The 16,739-nt window shown below is 38.6% G+C and overlaps 3 protein-coding genes across 3 annotated transcripts in view; all 3 read right to left on the reverse strand.

The window, feature by feature from the left end:
• Positions 1-6,037: 6,037 nt before the first annotated feature.
• LOC135467518 (insoluble matrix shell protein 5-like) lies at positions 6,038-7,794 on the reverse strand. Its single transcript, XM_064745294.1, has 4 exons — positions 7,676-7,794; positions 6,890-6,993; positions 6,369-6,536; positions 6,038-6,160 (listed from the first exon to the last, which is right to left on the reverse strand). The coding sequence occupies exons 1-4, from the start codon at positions 7,717-7,719 to the stop codon at positions 6,099-6,101; spliced, it is 378 nt and encodes a 125-aa protein (XP_064601364.1). The 5' UTR covers positions 7,720-7,794; the 3' UTR covers positions 6,038-6,098.
• A 4,318-nt stretch (positions 7,795-12,112) lies between these two features.
• On the reverse strand, positions 12,113-12,819 carry LOC135463891 (neurotensin receptor type 1-like). Its single transcript, XM_064741358.1, has 2 exons — positions 12,367-12,819; positions 12,113-12,241 (listed from the first exon to the last, which is right to left on the reverse strand). Exons 1-2 carry the CDS (start codon positions 12,817-12,819, stop codon positions 12,113-12,115), a joined length of 582 nt encoding a protein of 193 aa, XP_064597428.1.
• Positions 12,820-16,201: 3,382 nt separating this feature from the next.
• The window catches only part of LOC135463901 (probable G-protein coupled receptor B0563.6), a 2,660-nt gene continuing 2,122 nt past the window's right edge, over positions 16,202-16,739 (reverse strand). Inside the window, exon 3 of the mRNA XM_064741368.1 lies at positions 16,202-16,321. Coding sequence (XP_064597438.1) covers positions 16,202-16,321 — 120 coding nt within the window. The remainder of the gene's footprint in view (positions 16,322-16,739) is intronic.

Below are 16,739 nucleotides of genomic sequence, written 5' to 3' on the forward strand. Positions count from 1 at the left end.
AGTGCTGCTTCACTGAGACCACTTACCGAAGGCAAGTAAGCCGCCCCACCCGAGCCATTATACTGATAAGGGTCAACCAGTCGTTGCACTATCCCCTTCATGCTGAACGCCAAGCGAGGAAGTTACAACTTCCTCTTTTAAAGTCTTAGGTGTGACTCGATCAAGGATTGATCCTGGATCTACCGGTCCCGAAGCGGACGCTCTAGTTTTTATATAGAAGTTTAATCCCCGCAAAAGAAGTATGCCAAAGTGATAGGTTTTCCAGCCAATGTCGAGGAGAAGAAATTCTATTTAAAATGTTCCAGTTGCAGAAAAAAAATATTAAGATACCATGTGTCGTATTCTTCACTTGTGATTTTCTGTAACCGTACTTCGTTACACTGCTTCGAAAGACCAATCTGTTGTGTTGGATTCTGTTTTTTCCATCCACGTTTGAAGAGCATATTTGAAGAAGATAACATCTGCAAGTACTTGGGCAAGATGTATGTGAAACACATGTAAAAAAAGGGATCATCTACATTATGAAACTGATCTCTTCTTCTGTTTGATGTACATCGTCTGCAAGACATGCAGGTGCATGGTCAAGGTTTGCCTTTCCTTAGATTTTGGCTCTGCCTGTGTGGAATGGCTCTTGATTGGTTGACCATACGGGAGGCTTTCCTCAGAATGGCGTTCCTGAACCAAGTGAAGTGAATTCAGTGCGACTTCAGAAAGGTCTCAATGCATGCTGGACAGTTGCTTGGTGAATTAAAAAACACTGTTTAAATTTGTTTGCCCGAACGACTCGATGAATGGGATGCTCACAATTGTTCACCGCAACACCCAACATAAAAGACCAACATTTATTTCGTTTGTCATCTAGAAAGTGTATGACAATCAAAACGGATGTATATGTACCTGTAAAACAAAATCACCACGTTTGAGTTTTGAGCAATATTAACAAAAGCGAAACCCAGATACATATTTCTGATTTGTGACAACTTATTAACAGGCATCGTGCACGGTTGGCATACTGATACAACACGGGTCAAGAACAATGGTAGCTTGTATCCAGTATGAGGAAGTTCATGTTGGCTTCTTCATTTCACAGGACTCCGCCGTACTTTCTCACTTTATATACTGTACTATCTTCAGTTCTTGGTGATTTGTGCTGAACGGTGTCGCCGAAATGGGCGTTACAACTATTGACTGGGAGCGCCCATTACGTTGACGAGTGGTATGTGAACGTCCGTTACGAAGCCTAGAAATTTACTGTGCGCTAGCCAATACCAGGCCTGTATATGCATGTAACTGTAAATCACAAGTGGGATAGATAGTTCGTCAGTAACTTGTCCCGGTTGTTTTTTTTTTACGCCTGACCCTCCGATTTTCCTCTACCTATACATGTGGCCGCCATCATATAAGTGTTCATTCTTCAGTTTGATGTTAAGCAACAATCAGATAACCTGGAATGGCCGGAAATGTTCTCCGAGAAGAGCACAGATGCCTTCAAGCATAAAGCCAACCAACGTTGTAATAGAACAAAAAAAAAACAAACAGACCTAACAACAATTGCTGATAACATCTTACACCTCAGACTAGGCATATATGGACTGTATATTCTAGGCATATATGGACTGTATATTCTAGGCATATATGGACTGTATATTCTAGGCATATATGGACTGTATATTCTAGGCATATATGGACTGTATATACTAGGCATATATGGACTGTATATTCTAGGCATATATGGACTGTATATTCTAGGCATATATGGACTGTATATTCTAGACATATATGGACTGTATATTCTAGGCATATATGGACTGTATATTCTAGGCATATATGGACTGTATATAATAGGCATATATGAACTGTATATTCTAGGCATATAGGGACTTATATTCCAGGCATATATGGACTGTATCTTCTAGGCATATATGGACTGTATCTTCTAGGCATATATGGACTGTATATTCTAGGCATATATGGACTGTATATTCTAGGCATATATGGACTGTATATACTAGACATATATGGACTGTATATTCTAGGCATATATGGACTGTATATTCTAGGCATATATGGACTGTATATTTTAGGCATATATGGACTGTATATTCTAGACATATATGGACTGTATATACTAGACATATATGGACTGTATATTCTAGGCATATATGGACTGTATATTCTAGGCATATATGGACTGTATATACTAGGTATATATGGACTGTATATTCTAGGCATACATGGACTGTATATACTAGGCATATATGGACTGTATATTCTAGGCATATATGGACTGTATATTCTAGACATATATGGACTGTATCTTCTAGGCATATATGGACTGTATATTCTAGGCATATATGGACTGTATATTCTAGGCATATATGGACTGTATATACTAGGTATATATGGACTGTATATTCTAGGCATACATGGACTGTATATACTAGGCATATATGGACTGTATATTCTAGGCATATATGGACTGTATATTCTAGACATATATGGACTGTATCTTCTAGGCATATATGGACTGTATATTCTAGGCATATATGGACTGTATATTCTAGACATATATGGACTGTATATACTATACATATATGGACTGTATATTCTAGGCATATATGGACTGTATATTCTAGGCATATATGGACTGTATATACTAGGCATATATGGACTGTAGCGCTGGGTTAGGACACATACCAGCAGAGGCATTCTGTAATTCAGACAGCAATGGCCTCATCACATTCCTTTGTTATTGATCAAAATAACTCTTCTAGAAGATCAGTAGCAAAGCGGCTTACAAACGATCTGATATCTGATCTGATTGCTTTGGAAGTGGCTTTGAATTGCTTCGAAAGTATTTTCTCAGTCACTAGGTCAAAACTGTTTTTGTCCAATTGCCTTTTTTATGGTCTAAAATAATGACAAGCGCACAATGTGGAAATTATGTTGAATATCGAAGATAACTTGGTGCATGTAGTATTATAGACAAAGCGTAATAAATACCCTTTGAAAAATGTTGAAGTAGATGGTAAATGTCAAAATCAGTCTCAGTGAAACCCGTGATGAATATATGTGATAATGGGTGGCAAGGACAAACTCGGTGAAATTAACCATGAACTGAGGTTTGGTGATTTAGTCCTGACTAGCGGAAGCCAAATGCCCGTGTACCCAATGGTGAGAGCTGTGTTATTAGTGTAACACTATGTTTTAATATGATTCTATCAGATAATTGTATACAGCTTTTTAGTTTGGACATATATACTTTGAAAAAACGGAAGTTCATCAATTCTTTCACCAGACTAACCTACAGAAAAAACAACCTCCAAAGACGCACCTGCGCTGACGGCCATTGACTAGACAACCGGATATTACCGGGAGTAATCATTATCCGCGCATGAAGGAGAACTCATTATTTGTTAGATACTGCATTGACATTGTTCAAGATCCATTTCCTAAGCGTCCTGTTCCGGTTAAGCATGGGATGGTAGAGAGTGGTTAATTAAGTTAGTATTTATGTCAGAAGTCCCCTGGAGAAATTCTGTGTACAGTGAGGCCATCAGAGAGCGTAAACGTTTGAAAAACTGCGACAATCAAATTGGGTTTTTTTTTCGCCGCGTTCTATGCAGCGCGTACAGATAGAGCACTGATATCAGATCTGTGGTATCCTATCAGAATGGACAAGGCTTTAATTAAGCGCAACTTGAATAGATCAGTAGCTAAGCGAAACCTAACATTACCCTTACAGTTACATCGAACAATACTGAAGAGGGATGACATGCGATGATTATGTGGATAATTGTGAGTGATTCCAGTTCTGCTAATTACTCTCCCGACTTTTATACAATGAGACGGACAATTTGCACTTATAGCGCTGTGATATTTGGGGAAGGGCTTTTTGCCTCTCTCCGCTAGTCCATTACAGATCCTGCAAGTGGACGTCGGACTTCACTTTGTAATACGTCTTGATGTAATGGAATGATATCACGACAAAACGAGATGCAAGTCTCATCGCACACAGGGAATTTGGAGACTCCATCGTTCTCATTGCTTGTGGGGCCTTAGTCACGATAAGCGATTGTGTGGCAGTTCATTTGAGAGTTCGTGTGAACGGACCAATGTTCATTGAAGATCACGTGTCTCCCACCAGTATGGTGTCCGGTATATAAATGTATACCTGTACGTCACTTGCGGGAAAGTTCGTCACTGACTCTCTCAAGGTTGGAAGTTTATCCCGGATATTCTGGTTTCATGGTTAAGCAACAATCACATAAATAAATAAATAAATAAATAAATAAATAAATGAAATGGACCCATACAATATGCGGATCCAAACCCGGCCTTGTTCAGGAGGTTTGTGCTAGCCATCACAATAACAATAAGCCGTCGATTGTGTTCACGGAGCTGTTTTGTTTATCTTTCACCAATATGGTGCGCGTATAGCACGTCAGAAGTGTTAGTATTTTGCCAAATTTCGGTGGTTTTATTCAACATGACTTATCGCACATAATTTCTACTATCGTATAAGTAAAATATGTCTTGAGTACATTGTCAAACAGTCGCGCACCATCCAGGTTGAGTTTGAATGCTTGAATGCTTGAACTACAGAGCGGTGTGTTGCCCCATCTCTTTCAAACATAAAAAACCAATCCAACTCTTTCTTGTACTGTTAGTTTATTAGCCATAATTAACTCTGAAAGAAAGAAAAAAATTTTAAATCAGTATTAAATCTGAAACACAGATAAAAATGAAAATCAGGATGGTGAACGACTTCTGGGACACCCTTTATATATGAATGGTATTGTCAAATCAGTCATAGAATGGTCAACATCAACACTAATTTCTTTGATACTGCTAACGTAAGAAATCATTTTCTTGGACGCAGATTTCCATGTTGTGTCTCTTCTCATGTTCTTTAACAGAAACGGCGGATAAATTAAACGACAAAGTGTATTCAAAGTTTTAGGTCTTCCCGGTCTCGCGTGTTCTTTTTGGTTGGTGGGCTTTTGATAACTTTTGTTTTGTTTACTCCAGCTTTACTGTTGTTGCCAACAATGTTCGGCGATCGTACGCTGATAATCGACCTATATCAGATGTGTCCGTATTATATTCATCCATATCTAATGCATCCGTATTGCATTCACCTATATCTAATGCATCCGCACTACATTCATCTATATCTAATGCATCCGCACTACATTCACCTATATCCAATGGGTCCCGATTACATTCGCCAATGTCTGATGCACCCTTATTACATTCTTACAGCTAAGAGCCTCGCAAGCGTGGCGTCACCGGAATTAAATTATATCATGTAAGCTTACGCATTACATTTTGTTTCATCTAGATATGTAGACGGTGGCTTTCACATTTAATAACCGATCGACAGACCATATTTAGTCTTACCATTGTTGTCAGTGGAGAAGCACCTCATCACGTGTATTTCGTAGACTTTACAAAACTACTCCAGAGGGGTGCCAGTAAAAACTAGTTTCGAGCACACACGTTATGATATTTCAGCATGTTATCAGTGTTACCGACCGGTGCATGGGAAAGTCTGGTGTAATAAATATTCTTTGGGAGGATTCCTATCCCTGCTAAATCAGCACAGCAATGTTCATATAGCGTATCCCACAGAGGTTGATGTTCATGGAGGAGCCTGTTCCAGCAGGACACATTCTGTCTGTACAATGCCTTCAGGGTTACTTTGACATTGACTCAATCGGTCTCATACCATACGCTGTTTGGACGAAATAATTGTCAAAATGTTACAGCGTATCCCAGAGAGGTTAATGTTAATGGAGGAACCTAGTCCAGCAGGACATATTCTGTTTATGCATTGCCTTCAGGGTTATTTTAACATGAACTCAATTGGTCTCATATATATGTTGCATAACTCAGTGGAGATCTAATCAGAATAAAAGCGGAGGAGTTCTCCTCGTTCTAGCCAGACGCTGTTTCGACGAAATATTTGTATCAAAATGTACCACATGGCTGTAGATAGAAACGACGGAAATATATGTTTTGTGTTAACAATCGATATCTCCAAATATTATGATGAGTGTGTTTTATTAGCGTGAAAGAGGAAAAATACAAGTATGTCAGTCTTCGAACAGGCTGTCCCAGGTATATCTGAATTCAGATGCAGAGATTTGCCCATCTCCTGTGAAAGATAAACAGCGATTAAATGTAAGGGTTGTGGTACAGGAAATCTGGCTTTGTACAGTAGGACATGTATTTGTTAATTCGTGTTTCGTCATCGAAAGTTTTACAGCCCCGGGAATGCGAATGTAACCACAAACAAATTGCTTTTAAAATGCTAACAACTTTAAATCTTCTCACTTTAAGCTTGTGCTACACTTTAGTCTTACCATTGTTGTCGAATGTTTTGAAAAGATGCCTGAGATCTGGCACATCCTGTATATAACCGTCATCGTTGACGTCAAACAGATGGAACTCCAGAACAGCATTGACATCATCATCCCAATCGTCCATTCGCCAGCCTTCAGCGAACTCGTATTCGCTCACCCGGGAGTCATCTATTGTCGGAGAGATAACCATGAATAGTTGAACCAAGCCTCGTACATTTTCACGTTCATTAACAATATTTTTTCTTACCGCATTCAGTAATAAAACCAGTATATTGCCACATTCACTAACGAGATTCATGTGTTACCATATTTACTTAAAAGATTCGCATATTACCACATTCTGTAATACCACTCAATATTACCACTTTAAGTGAGGGTAAAATTTATGTGGGATTACGTCCCCATCGTGTTGGAAATGACTCCTTATACTGATGTTAAACATTATTTTGATGGCAAAGAAAAGAATAGGGATTTTGATGAAGGACAAATCAATGCATAAATTAGGGAGGCATGAACTTAACTGTTACGATCCCAGTGGTCAAATATCATATCAAACTCGGACTCCACGAGATGGCCGTCCATGTCGATATCAGCATTGCGGAAGAGGTGATTGTCACACACCACGCTGCAAGATACATTGTAACCACAAACGCATAGTGACCAACAAATAGTACCACACACATGTGTAAAATATGGAAGAGATTGGCTACGACACAAGAAATCATTTGTCAGATCAACCTGCTGTAACATTTAGGAAAATAAGTGAAATTAGATACTACAATGAACAGAACCTTAAGAATATGGAGACATTTTCTTTTACGTAGTTTTATTTCTTTAATAATTCGATCGTTATTTTACGCGGTCATAAAGACTATTTCACTTCTATAATCTGCATGCTTTGTCGACTAGGGTCATTTTCTTTTATACAGATGAACTCACATAGTTTTTCGGCTGTGAACAACATCATTCTGTATATGGTATGAATCTTAATGTCGCTGATCAAAAGGTCACGACCATAGTTTATTTAAAATAAGAGAAACATAAAATGCCTAACGTATGACCGACATAATTGACTTATCTGATAATGAAACAAGTCTTGGAAAACCTGAGTAAAGTCTTTTGTTGATCTAAGTTAGAACGGATGGGGAAAATATTGAAGTTTTAACGGAATACGCCAAACCATTAAACTCTGTATGGAAAATTTCAAGAGTTCACTTCCAAGACATGGACAAAGCACTACTTTAACATGTTCTTCCTATATCGGAAGTCGAAATGAATGAGTATCCTACGAAATAACTTATACTTACAAGGCAAATACAGCGACTAGAACGACAGCGATTCCTTTCAGCATGTTGACAGTTGAGATAAGTTTTCGACAAATGCTGTTTCCGATTGTTTTAATCTGGAATAAAGTGTACCATGTCGTGCCTTATCAGATTCTACACTTGTGCTAGGACCAGAGCAAAGGCTTGACACTTGTGGCAGATTTCCCACGCTTTGTTGGGCGCGCCTTCTCAACTTCGGTGGTCTAATTGTTAGAGCGTCCGCCTCAATGTCAGCAGACCAGGGATCAGAGACGGGTCGTGTTGTATCAGATTTTAATAATGGTATTCGTTGCTGCTTCTCTTGGTGCTCAGCAGTGAGATGTTAGAGCAAGCAAACAGGACTGGTTGGCCTGGTGTCAGTATAATATGACTGTGTGGGATGTCATGTCTGGGTCTTGGGGCCTGGCGCTCATCACAGGAGGAATGGGCCAAGTAGTGCTACTAGAGTTCTCTGAGTCAGTATAACGTGAGTTGAGCTTCGTGTCTGGTGTCATTTCATGGCGTTTCATGTGACCGCACAATAAATAGGTTGATATTGGGTCTGGTGTACAACAAGGATACCCTGTCGTGATATAACCGAAACACATGTAGTATTTAAGGCAACGTTAATCTCCAAACAAACAAGCAAACAAACAAGCAAACAAACAGACAGACAGCCCCTTTTTAAGTTGATATTCATTCCGTACTACCTGATGATTTATAAACTCTTTATGTATGTTGCACAGGTCTTATTCTCCACACTGTATATAAAGAACCAGTTTCTGTGTTTACAGATTTGATCTTATTGACCGATCGCTGGTACAGAGTGACATCACCCTCTTGTCTGTCAAACTACGACATCATCCGGAAAACATAATACCCTGGCAACGTAGTCAATTTAATCGTCGAAGTTACCAGGCCAGCCTACAAATGTGAATGAAAAGGTGTCACGGAGGCGTGCTTATCGTCAGTTTATTGATAGATTCGAGAAAATGCTGGTCTAAGTTTAACCTGCTATGAACATTTGTCTTACATGGGACCAGAAATGGGCTTAAATGGACTTAAATGGACTGAGCGGCCGAACTCTATATGTGCACAGGACAATATGTAAGCTAGGCGAGTGTGAACCCGCTCCAAACCAGGGCACACTCTCGATGTAAAAACCAAATTACAACTGACACAACATTTAAATGTATTTCATTTTGACTGGCATTCATTACAAAAACCTTATTATTTGATTTTTAGAGTAATTCGTAAATGGTGACGGTGTACAATGGCTACGTGTACCAATTGACAGTAGAAATTCCTGGGTATATGACATGACGCATTTTAGGAATTCCTAGACCATTCCAGTAATGTGATGCTCTCTGTTACGAACTACAATGAGACTTCGCTTGTTTGGACATTCCATTCAAAGACTTTAACATTGCAAAAGACTTGAGCAGTGTTCGAAGTACTCTTCCAGGGGATTCTCATATAATAACTCTTAACAAGTAAATATGAATGTCAATGGTTAAGTTTACAAAATTGGTTCCGATTGCAGGATACTACAGCAAAACTTGCCATATTGTCAATACCGACATTGCTCCTTAGTCGACTTTTATCAACCCATGTTATTTTTATTGAATAAACCGACACTTCTCGGTTTTACCATGGCGAGTGTGAAACAAATTCCACAAGCATCAATCCATACTTAACCCCTTTCTGCATCCTGAAACCCCAAACCACACTTAACACCATTTTACATCCTGAAACCCCAGAGTACACTTAAATCGTTCTGTGTCCTCATACCCCAATTCATGCCTAACTACGTTCCGTATAATGAAACCTCAAACCATAATAACAGCATTCCGTGTCTTCCGTGAAACTTAAAACCATACATAATGCCGTTCTGCATCCTGAACCCCAAACCATACTTAACACTGTTCCGTATCCTGACACCTCAAACCATACTGAGCACCGTGGTGTTCTATGAAACCCCAAACCTTATCAAACACCGTTCTGTGTCCCGAAGCGCTAAGTTAAAAACACCTTCCCGTATCACGAAACCCCCAAACAGACTAAACACCCTTCCATACCCACAAATCAGAAAACACACTTAATATCGATCTGTATCCTGAAACACGAAACCATACTTCGGTATCCTTTCGTATCCGGAAATCAGAAAGACACTGCCAAAGAACTTTCCGTGTAGTGAAACCTCAAACCATACTTAACACACTTCCGTATCCTGAATTCCCAAACCATGCATCCCTGATAGGATGCATAAAGTCACATTTGAGATGTTGGAAATATTGGTTTGTTAAATAAACTACTTGATAAAATCTTCCGATGATTTGATGTCTTGTTTTATACATGTTTTTCGCCGTACTTCAGAATACATCACTTATATAACATAGCCCAGGGTGCGACACCCACATCTCGCATTGTACCTCGCATGGGACTGGACATCAACACGTGACACGTTGGTTGAAGGCCGTAGGCCTGAGCTGCGTCCATCTAGGCTCAGACTTTCTCAAAGCTAATCCCCTATATTTCCATGACAGATTAGCCGAAGACCGAATGTTTAACTGTATTTAATGGCGCTTGTTGATAAGAACATAGACCCAATCGCATACATAGTAAATATATGGTTGACAAGCCTGTAGGAAAATGTCACATTTAAAGACAAAATAATGGGCAAAATTACTAACACAGCTATAAGGAGCGTTCTTATTATAGCTTTAATGTTTATAAACATTCTCGTTTATTGTGTGTTACTTACAGTTAACAGACATATAATCTCACTCGCAAATGCTGTTCACATCATATTCTATGCCGTGCGTACGCATACAGAATTTGTCCAAAGGGATGTCTCTGAATCAGTGGTATAATGACTTTTGCTTGTTTGTTCATGTTGTACACAGGAATAATGACGTGGTGTACGTAAATCACATATCTCTGAGTACGATAAAACATCAAATAAATAATAATAATAAAAAATAAATAAATATTAATAAGAAGTTTGAATGTATTCATGGCCTTTTCCTGCCAAACGTTCTAATTTACTCAAGGATTTCCATTTTATCGTACAGCTTCTTCCATGCTTTTACCGCTTGTCTGACGTCTAGACGTTAAAATATCTATACTTTCAGTTACTTATACAACATAGTGTTATTTACACTCAAGTTTCTGTTCTTATCAAGTATACCTTTACTAATATGCCTCTATGATTATCAAAGCAGCCTTATGTGAAAACGCATATTGCGTTAGGCTTACATTTTGTTTTGGAACACTATACTTTCTGTTGTACAAGTCGGCCATGCTTCAAGATTAACCGCCTATCATTCTTTTGTTTTATCACATATTTTACTTATTTTATTTCACTCTGATAACAAAAAGGGTATTGTATGTAGATATTAGATTTGTCTGTACTTTCCAGACATTTAACTGGTGATTGAACAATTGGGGTTTACCATGAATACCACAATATTTATTTAGATATCAAAGGCGGAATCAAATGAATTACAGGTGACATAAATCGAAATTAATGATATACAATCATATCTAGAAATTACTCTAAGTTTCCACACTTAAGACTGGATTTACTCAACGTTCGCATGTTAAATGACAAAAGGTGTAAAAAGGAAAACCATATATTAAGTAAAAATTGTTCTGTCGCTCTGTAAAATTGTAAATGTTCGAAACAGTTCTAACAGTATTTAATCAATGTATGAAGCCCACAGAGATCCGTTCAGTCGACAGAACTAGTCTTGCGAGAGACGTTGTCGTAGGAGCTAACATTTCTGTACAACAGTACAACAACAGTTTGCCTTGAGGCAAACCTGGGTTTACGTCACTCCTTAGCGACCGGCTCTTATTTGCGGCCACTTCATTACTGGAGCATCCGAGTAAGCCAGCATAGTGTGTGGGGTGTACGACCTTTTCCCCAACATAGGCGAAATACATGTAATTACGTGGATATGAGCTGTTACACAAGTAAATGCGAAGAGGAACGATACACAATGGTGATGTAATAACCTTAGCAAATGCTTTAGATTGGCCGTCTGAGCACTCCATCAAATGACGGAGGAGTTTCATATTTACCGTTTCAATATTAAAGTTTCTTTTTCTGGCATTACACAATACACAACAAGCAAATGTTGTCATATATGTCGACGTTCTTGTTTTCATTTATGCTTGGTCTCTTTCCTTTATACATTTCCTGAGAGCTTGGCTTAGACGGTTGGGTATCAAGGCCAGACTGTCTTCTAGATAAAATACTGTTATTCGAGCTCTTTGTTCTAACACATATTTTTCAGGTATGTTTCACCCCAAAGACATCCAGAAACTTAGGGCAAAATTTCAGGCCTCTTAAAAAGTAAAAGAAAAAGTTAAAAGCATGATTGAACTCATTTAAAGTATGAACCATTTCTCTCACCAGGCGATAAACTGCTTTCGTTAGCATATGTTTGGTAAAGGTTGGTGTCGGTCCACAAAGTAGAAGATGATAACAGGCAGATCAAGAATGACAAAGGCTACAGATACAGTTACCAGCATAACAGACAAATTAGTGTGCTGTTTGTGATGCTGTGGATTCAAAGGAATGGCCAGTGTCATCCCTCAGGAGGTGAGAGTTAATGATGTCTCGACGCACTTTGGCAGATTTAGGTTTGGATCAAGCAAGGGAGTAGAGACAACAAGAGCAAATCAACCCAAGTTATTATCCTGGAGACATCCTGAAGGGCAGGTTCTTCTCCACAGTAGATATAACTGTCGTCTATAACCTCGATGTAGAGCCACAGAGCGAACGAGGCGTGAATCAGTAAAACAACAGCCGTTATTAAAAGGGTTAGGACAGATTTCTTCAGGCTGAAAATTCGGGATATTTTGAAAGGAAAGAAGACGGCCATGAAACGTTCCAAGGTCATGAGAACAACCGTCCAGTTTGCCACAGGTGTCGTAAAGTTCATGAGAAAGTGTAGGGCTTTACATCCACCGTTACCGAGAGGAACTTTATAGCGGGTCAGCTGAGTGTAGAGAAAATTGAATATTATGCATAAGGTGTCTGTGACGCCCAGATATGTCACAAACAAAACCAGAGATGTAAATGTTTTCATTTTTCTCATGGTGATAATCACAGTTCCGTTCCCTAAAACAGCCACCATTAAGGCTATCCATGGCGTCGTTCTGCTGAGCCATAGGACCGCATAGTATTCCGCGTAGCGTTCCAGTTCTTCAGCAGTAGAGTTATCGGCACCATAGGCTAAGAAACTGGTAGTATTAGGGGATGTTTGCTCTGAAACCGTGGCAAGTTGCCAGGATGATCTGTACTTCTTCAGGAATAGTTAGATCAGGCCTCATTAAGCCGTTTGGATTACTCTTAGTTGGTATGCCTGCACCTTCGTTGGAGCTGAATGAAGGCTGAATGAATGATGCCTCTGAAGGCGTAACGTACAAGATATAAGATACATCACACGTGTTGTTGCCAGTCAGTGATATCGAAACAGTCATTTCACTGATTATGATGTAGCCAGACATGCACATACAAGAGGACAGTCAGGCCTCATATGATGTGTATCGCTCAGAATTATTGACTGTGATACCAAAATGTTTGTTCTAGTATCAAATATTATTGTAGATGATCTGTACTATGGCCTTGTCCGATCCCAAAGGCAAGCTTTCACAACACGTCAGACAGGGAAAAGTCGTTCTAAAATATAGCCGTATAATAATTTGGGGCACATGGTGCCTACTATTGATTCTCCTCACTTGTCTCAAGTCCCTGTCAAATAGAACACTCTTCTCGTTTTAGACAGCTCTAGCCATATCCATCTAGCCAGCACTTGGACGATTACATTAACTATGTCTTCAAGGGAAATGAAAGAACTTCCTCATCTTGACACATCCAAGACAAGCACTGTTTTCATGGGTTTTTTGAACGGTTTATCTGCCTATATGTAATGGAATATATATATATATATATATATATATATATATATATATATATATATATATATATATATATAATGACTACGTGGTTAGCAAAGGAATTTTCCTTAACGTGTTCCAAGATGAGATGTACATCAAAAGCGAATGAGCACCTATATCAACTGAGAGGAACACACAGCGATACCTGGATATTTCGAGTAAAAGAGTTTATGACATGTTACAAGTTACTGTAAAACTTCACATGCAGTGGCTCTATTATTAACTAAACCCAGTGCAAAAACCCGGTTTTACATACATCAGTTCACCGACAGGCTTTGTATCTCATCGAGACAGGTGGCCAAGCCCATGCCCTGGAGAAGGGGTTATTCTGTTATTATAATTAACGTCGTAAAACACCAATAAAATAAAGAAATTTTCCAGTATTAAAGAGTATATTTTTTAAGGAAGCAACCAGACACGGTTGATAAATGGTTTCCCGGAATGTCACACAAATGTTACTAATGAGAAATTCAAGCAACTTAGTGAACAAGGAAACATCCCATGAATGGTAACGCTTCTAAATTATGTAGCGAAACTGAAGAGGACCTTGTTTGCTTCTGACATTTGGTACGACCCAAACTGTCTGTATTATAAACAGATGGCTTGTTGAAAATACACGACAGTTTAGCCGCACAAAAAAGTAACCAAAACCAGCAGATTTTATTTTACAACAATTTATTAGGTTTAACAAGAACAGATAAAAAGACTTTACAAATACTAAAGTACTTGAGTTTAACAAGAAAGGATAGCAGTATCTATACAATACTAAAGTACTTACATGTACAACGGTGTCAAGTCCAAACGGACGCATATATTTCACAATGCTGAAAACCATACAGGCATAAATGCACAAATAAGAGGGAAAATCCACAGTATAACTGAGTGTATGACGAAATATACACAAAATTCAACAGACAGGGTCCGTGTACTAATAAGCACTGTGTACACAAGAGCACAAATTAAATATACAAGTTCAGACTGAACAAGTGCTCGGTGGAGATAGGATATAACACAGCCAGAGGCTATAAAGACCCAAAATTCAGCACACAAGGCCTACTAAAGTAACACACAGCGAAAGCATCCAAACTCTCAATAATTCTTCTTTCTCTCCTTTTGACCTGCTTTCATAGGTCTTATATAGGCTGGTGGAATTTTCAAGAATAAGAAAATTCTTGAACACTAGTTGTAAACAAACAGGTTATCAGTCACAATAGGATTAACCATTACTTTGTCACCAGCAAGATCATTACCAAGTAGTAGATGAATTCCTTTAAAAGGCAAAGTAGGCCTAATGCCGACAGTAACAGGACCCGAAAAAATGTCTAATGACTTGTAAGCTTTGTGAGGAGGCTCAGATTCAAATTCAGCAGAGCTTACAACTCTAATTAAAGATTCATCAGAAAATGGCAAAACATCTTGTAACAAAAAAGACTGAGAAGCTCCAGTATCTCTTAATACCCTGATCTTTGTATCACAAGACATGTCACTTTTAAGTGAGACTTTAACACATCAAAAATGTCCTGATCTGGCGCTTCCATAAACTCGTCGGGCTTAAAATCCGACATGATGAATAAAAATCTGCTGGCAAAATTTACTACAAAGTCAAAGACTAGAAAAATGACACAACTTACACAAAATCCTTTCAATTCCGATTTAAATTCACATCCCGGACAGGCCCCCAATTTGTTATTACCCAAACTGTCTGTATTATAAACAGATGGCTTGTACGAAATACACGACAGTTTAGCCGCACAAAAAAGTAACCAAAACCAGCAGATTTTATTTTACAACAATTTACTGGGTTTAACAAGAACAGATAAAAAGACTTTTACAAATACTAAAGTACTTAAGTTTAACAAGAAAGGATAGCAGTATCTGTACAAATACTAAAGTACTTACATGTACAACGGTGTCAAGTCCAAACGGACGCATATATTTCACAATGCTGAAAACCATACAGGCATAAATGTACAAATAAGAGGGAAAATCCACAGTATAACTGAGTGTATGACGAAATATACACAAAATTCAACAGACAGGGTCCGTGTACTAATAAGCACTGTGTACACAAGAGCACAAATTAAATATACAAGTTCAGACTGAACAAGTGCTCGGTGGAGATAGGATATAACAAAGCCAGAGGCTATAAAGAAACCAAAATTCAGCACAAAAGGCCTACTAAAGTAACACACAGCAAAAGCATCCAAAACTCTCTATAATTCTCCTTTCTCTCCTCTTGACCTGCTTTCATAGGTCTTATATAGACTGAATAGAATAAGAAAATTCTTGAACACTTGGCGTAAACAAACAGGCCCCAAACTGAGCGTATTCTTGAACATTCTAAGGCAGAGGCAGACAGCAGGCCCTGAACTCAGCATATGTAAACAGTTGCAAGCTAAATTTAGAAGCTGACGGAAGTTGTGCACATAACACATTCATGTAACCTTGGTCGGTTTTAGCTCAACAGAAACAGTTAATCATAAAATAATAAAAATTTAAGTCTCTGTGAGGAATAGTAGTATAGAGAGTGGAGAAATCCTTAGCGGAGACGTTCCTATACTATTCCTGTATACTTGACCGTTTAGAAGTTTCTAGACATTGTGGATACTTCGTCCATACACACTCACCACCATCTGTCCTAGCCTGTTTAGTACACTGGCTGACTTCAGATAGACATGACTACAATACAAAATATGCAAATACACTTTTGCGCAATGTTCTTGTTAAACACACAGTTATGTAATGAATGATAAAGGCTCCAGGGATTTAATTTATGTTTCTGTGTACTTGGTCTTCCTTCGAAAGTTCCTGGGAACTTAGCTTGGACATTTGGGTATCAAGACCAGATTGTCCTCGAGATAAAATACTGTCATTTGTGTTGTTTGCTTTAACACGTATACGCTTTAGGCATTCTTCACATCCAAACACTTCTAAACACTTACCACGAAATTTGCGGCTACTCAAAAAGTAAAAGAAAAAGTTAAAAGCATGATTGAACTCATTTAAAGTATGGACAACTTCGCGCACCAAGTAGTAAATTGCTAGCTCTCTCACTTCTGTAGGCCGAGCTTGGTGTCGGTCCACAAGATAGAAAATG

Source organism: Liolophura sinensis, chromosome 1 (genome assembly GCF_032854445.1).
Source record: "Liolophura sinensis isolate JHLJ2023 chromosome 1, CUHK_Ljap_v2, whole genome shotgun sequence".
Taxonomy (NCBI): Eukaryota; Metazoa; Mollusca; class Polyplacophora; order Chitonida; family Chitonidae; genus Liolophura; species Liolophura sinensis.

Bases quoted from the DNA above. Each gene is read 5' to 3' on its own strand.
- LOC135463891 (XM_064741358.1), bottom strand. From the start codon at position 12,819: ATGGTGGCTGTTTTAGGGAACGGAACTGTGATTATCACCATGAGAAAA. The intron at 12,242-12,366 runs GTTGATTTGCTC...TTGAATCCACAG, and splicing joins TCTCCAGGATAATAACTTGG to CATCACAAACAGCACACTAA.
- LOC135467518 (XM_064745294.1), bottom strand. From the start codon at position 7,719: ATGCTGAAAGGAATCGCTGTCGTTCTAGTCGCTGTATTTGCCTT. The intron at 6,994-7,675 runs GTAAGTATAAGT...TGTATCTTGCAG, and splicing joins CTAGTCGCTGTATTTGCCTT to CGTGGTGTGTGACAATCACC. The intron at 6,537-6,889 runs GTTAAGTTCATG...CTCCGACAATAG, and splicing joins TGACCACTGGGATCGTAACA to ATGACTCCCGGGTGAGCGAA.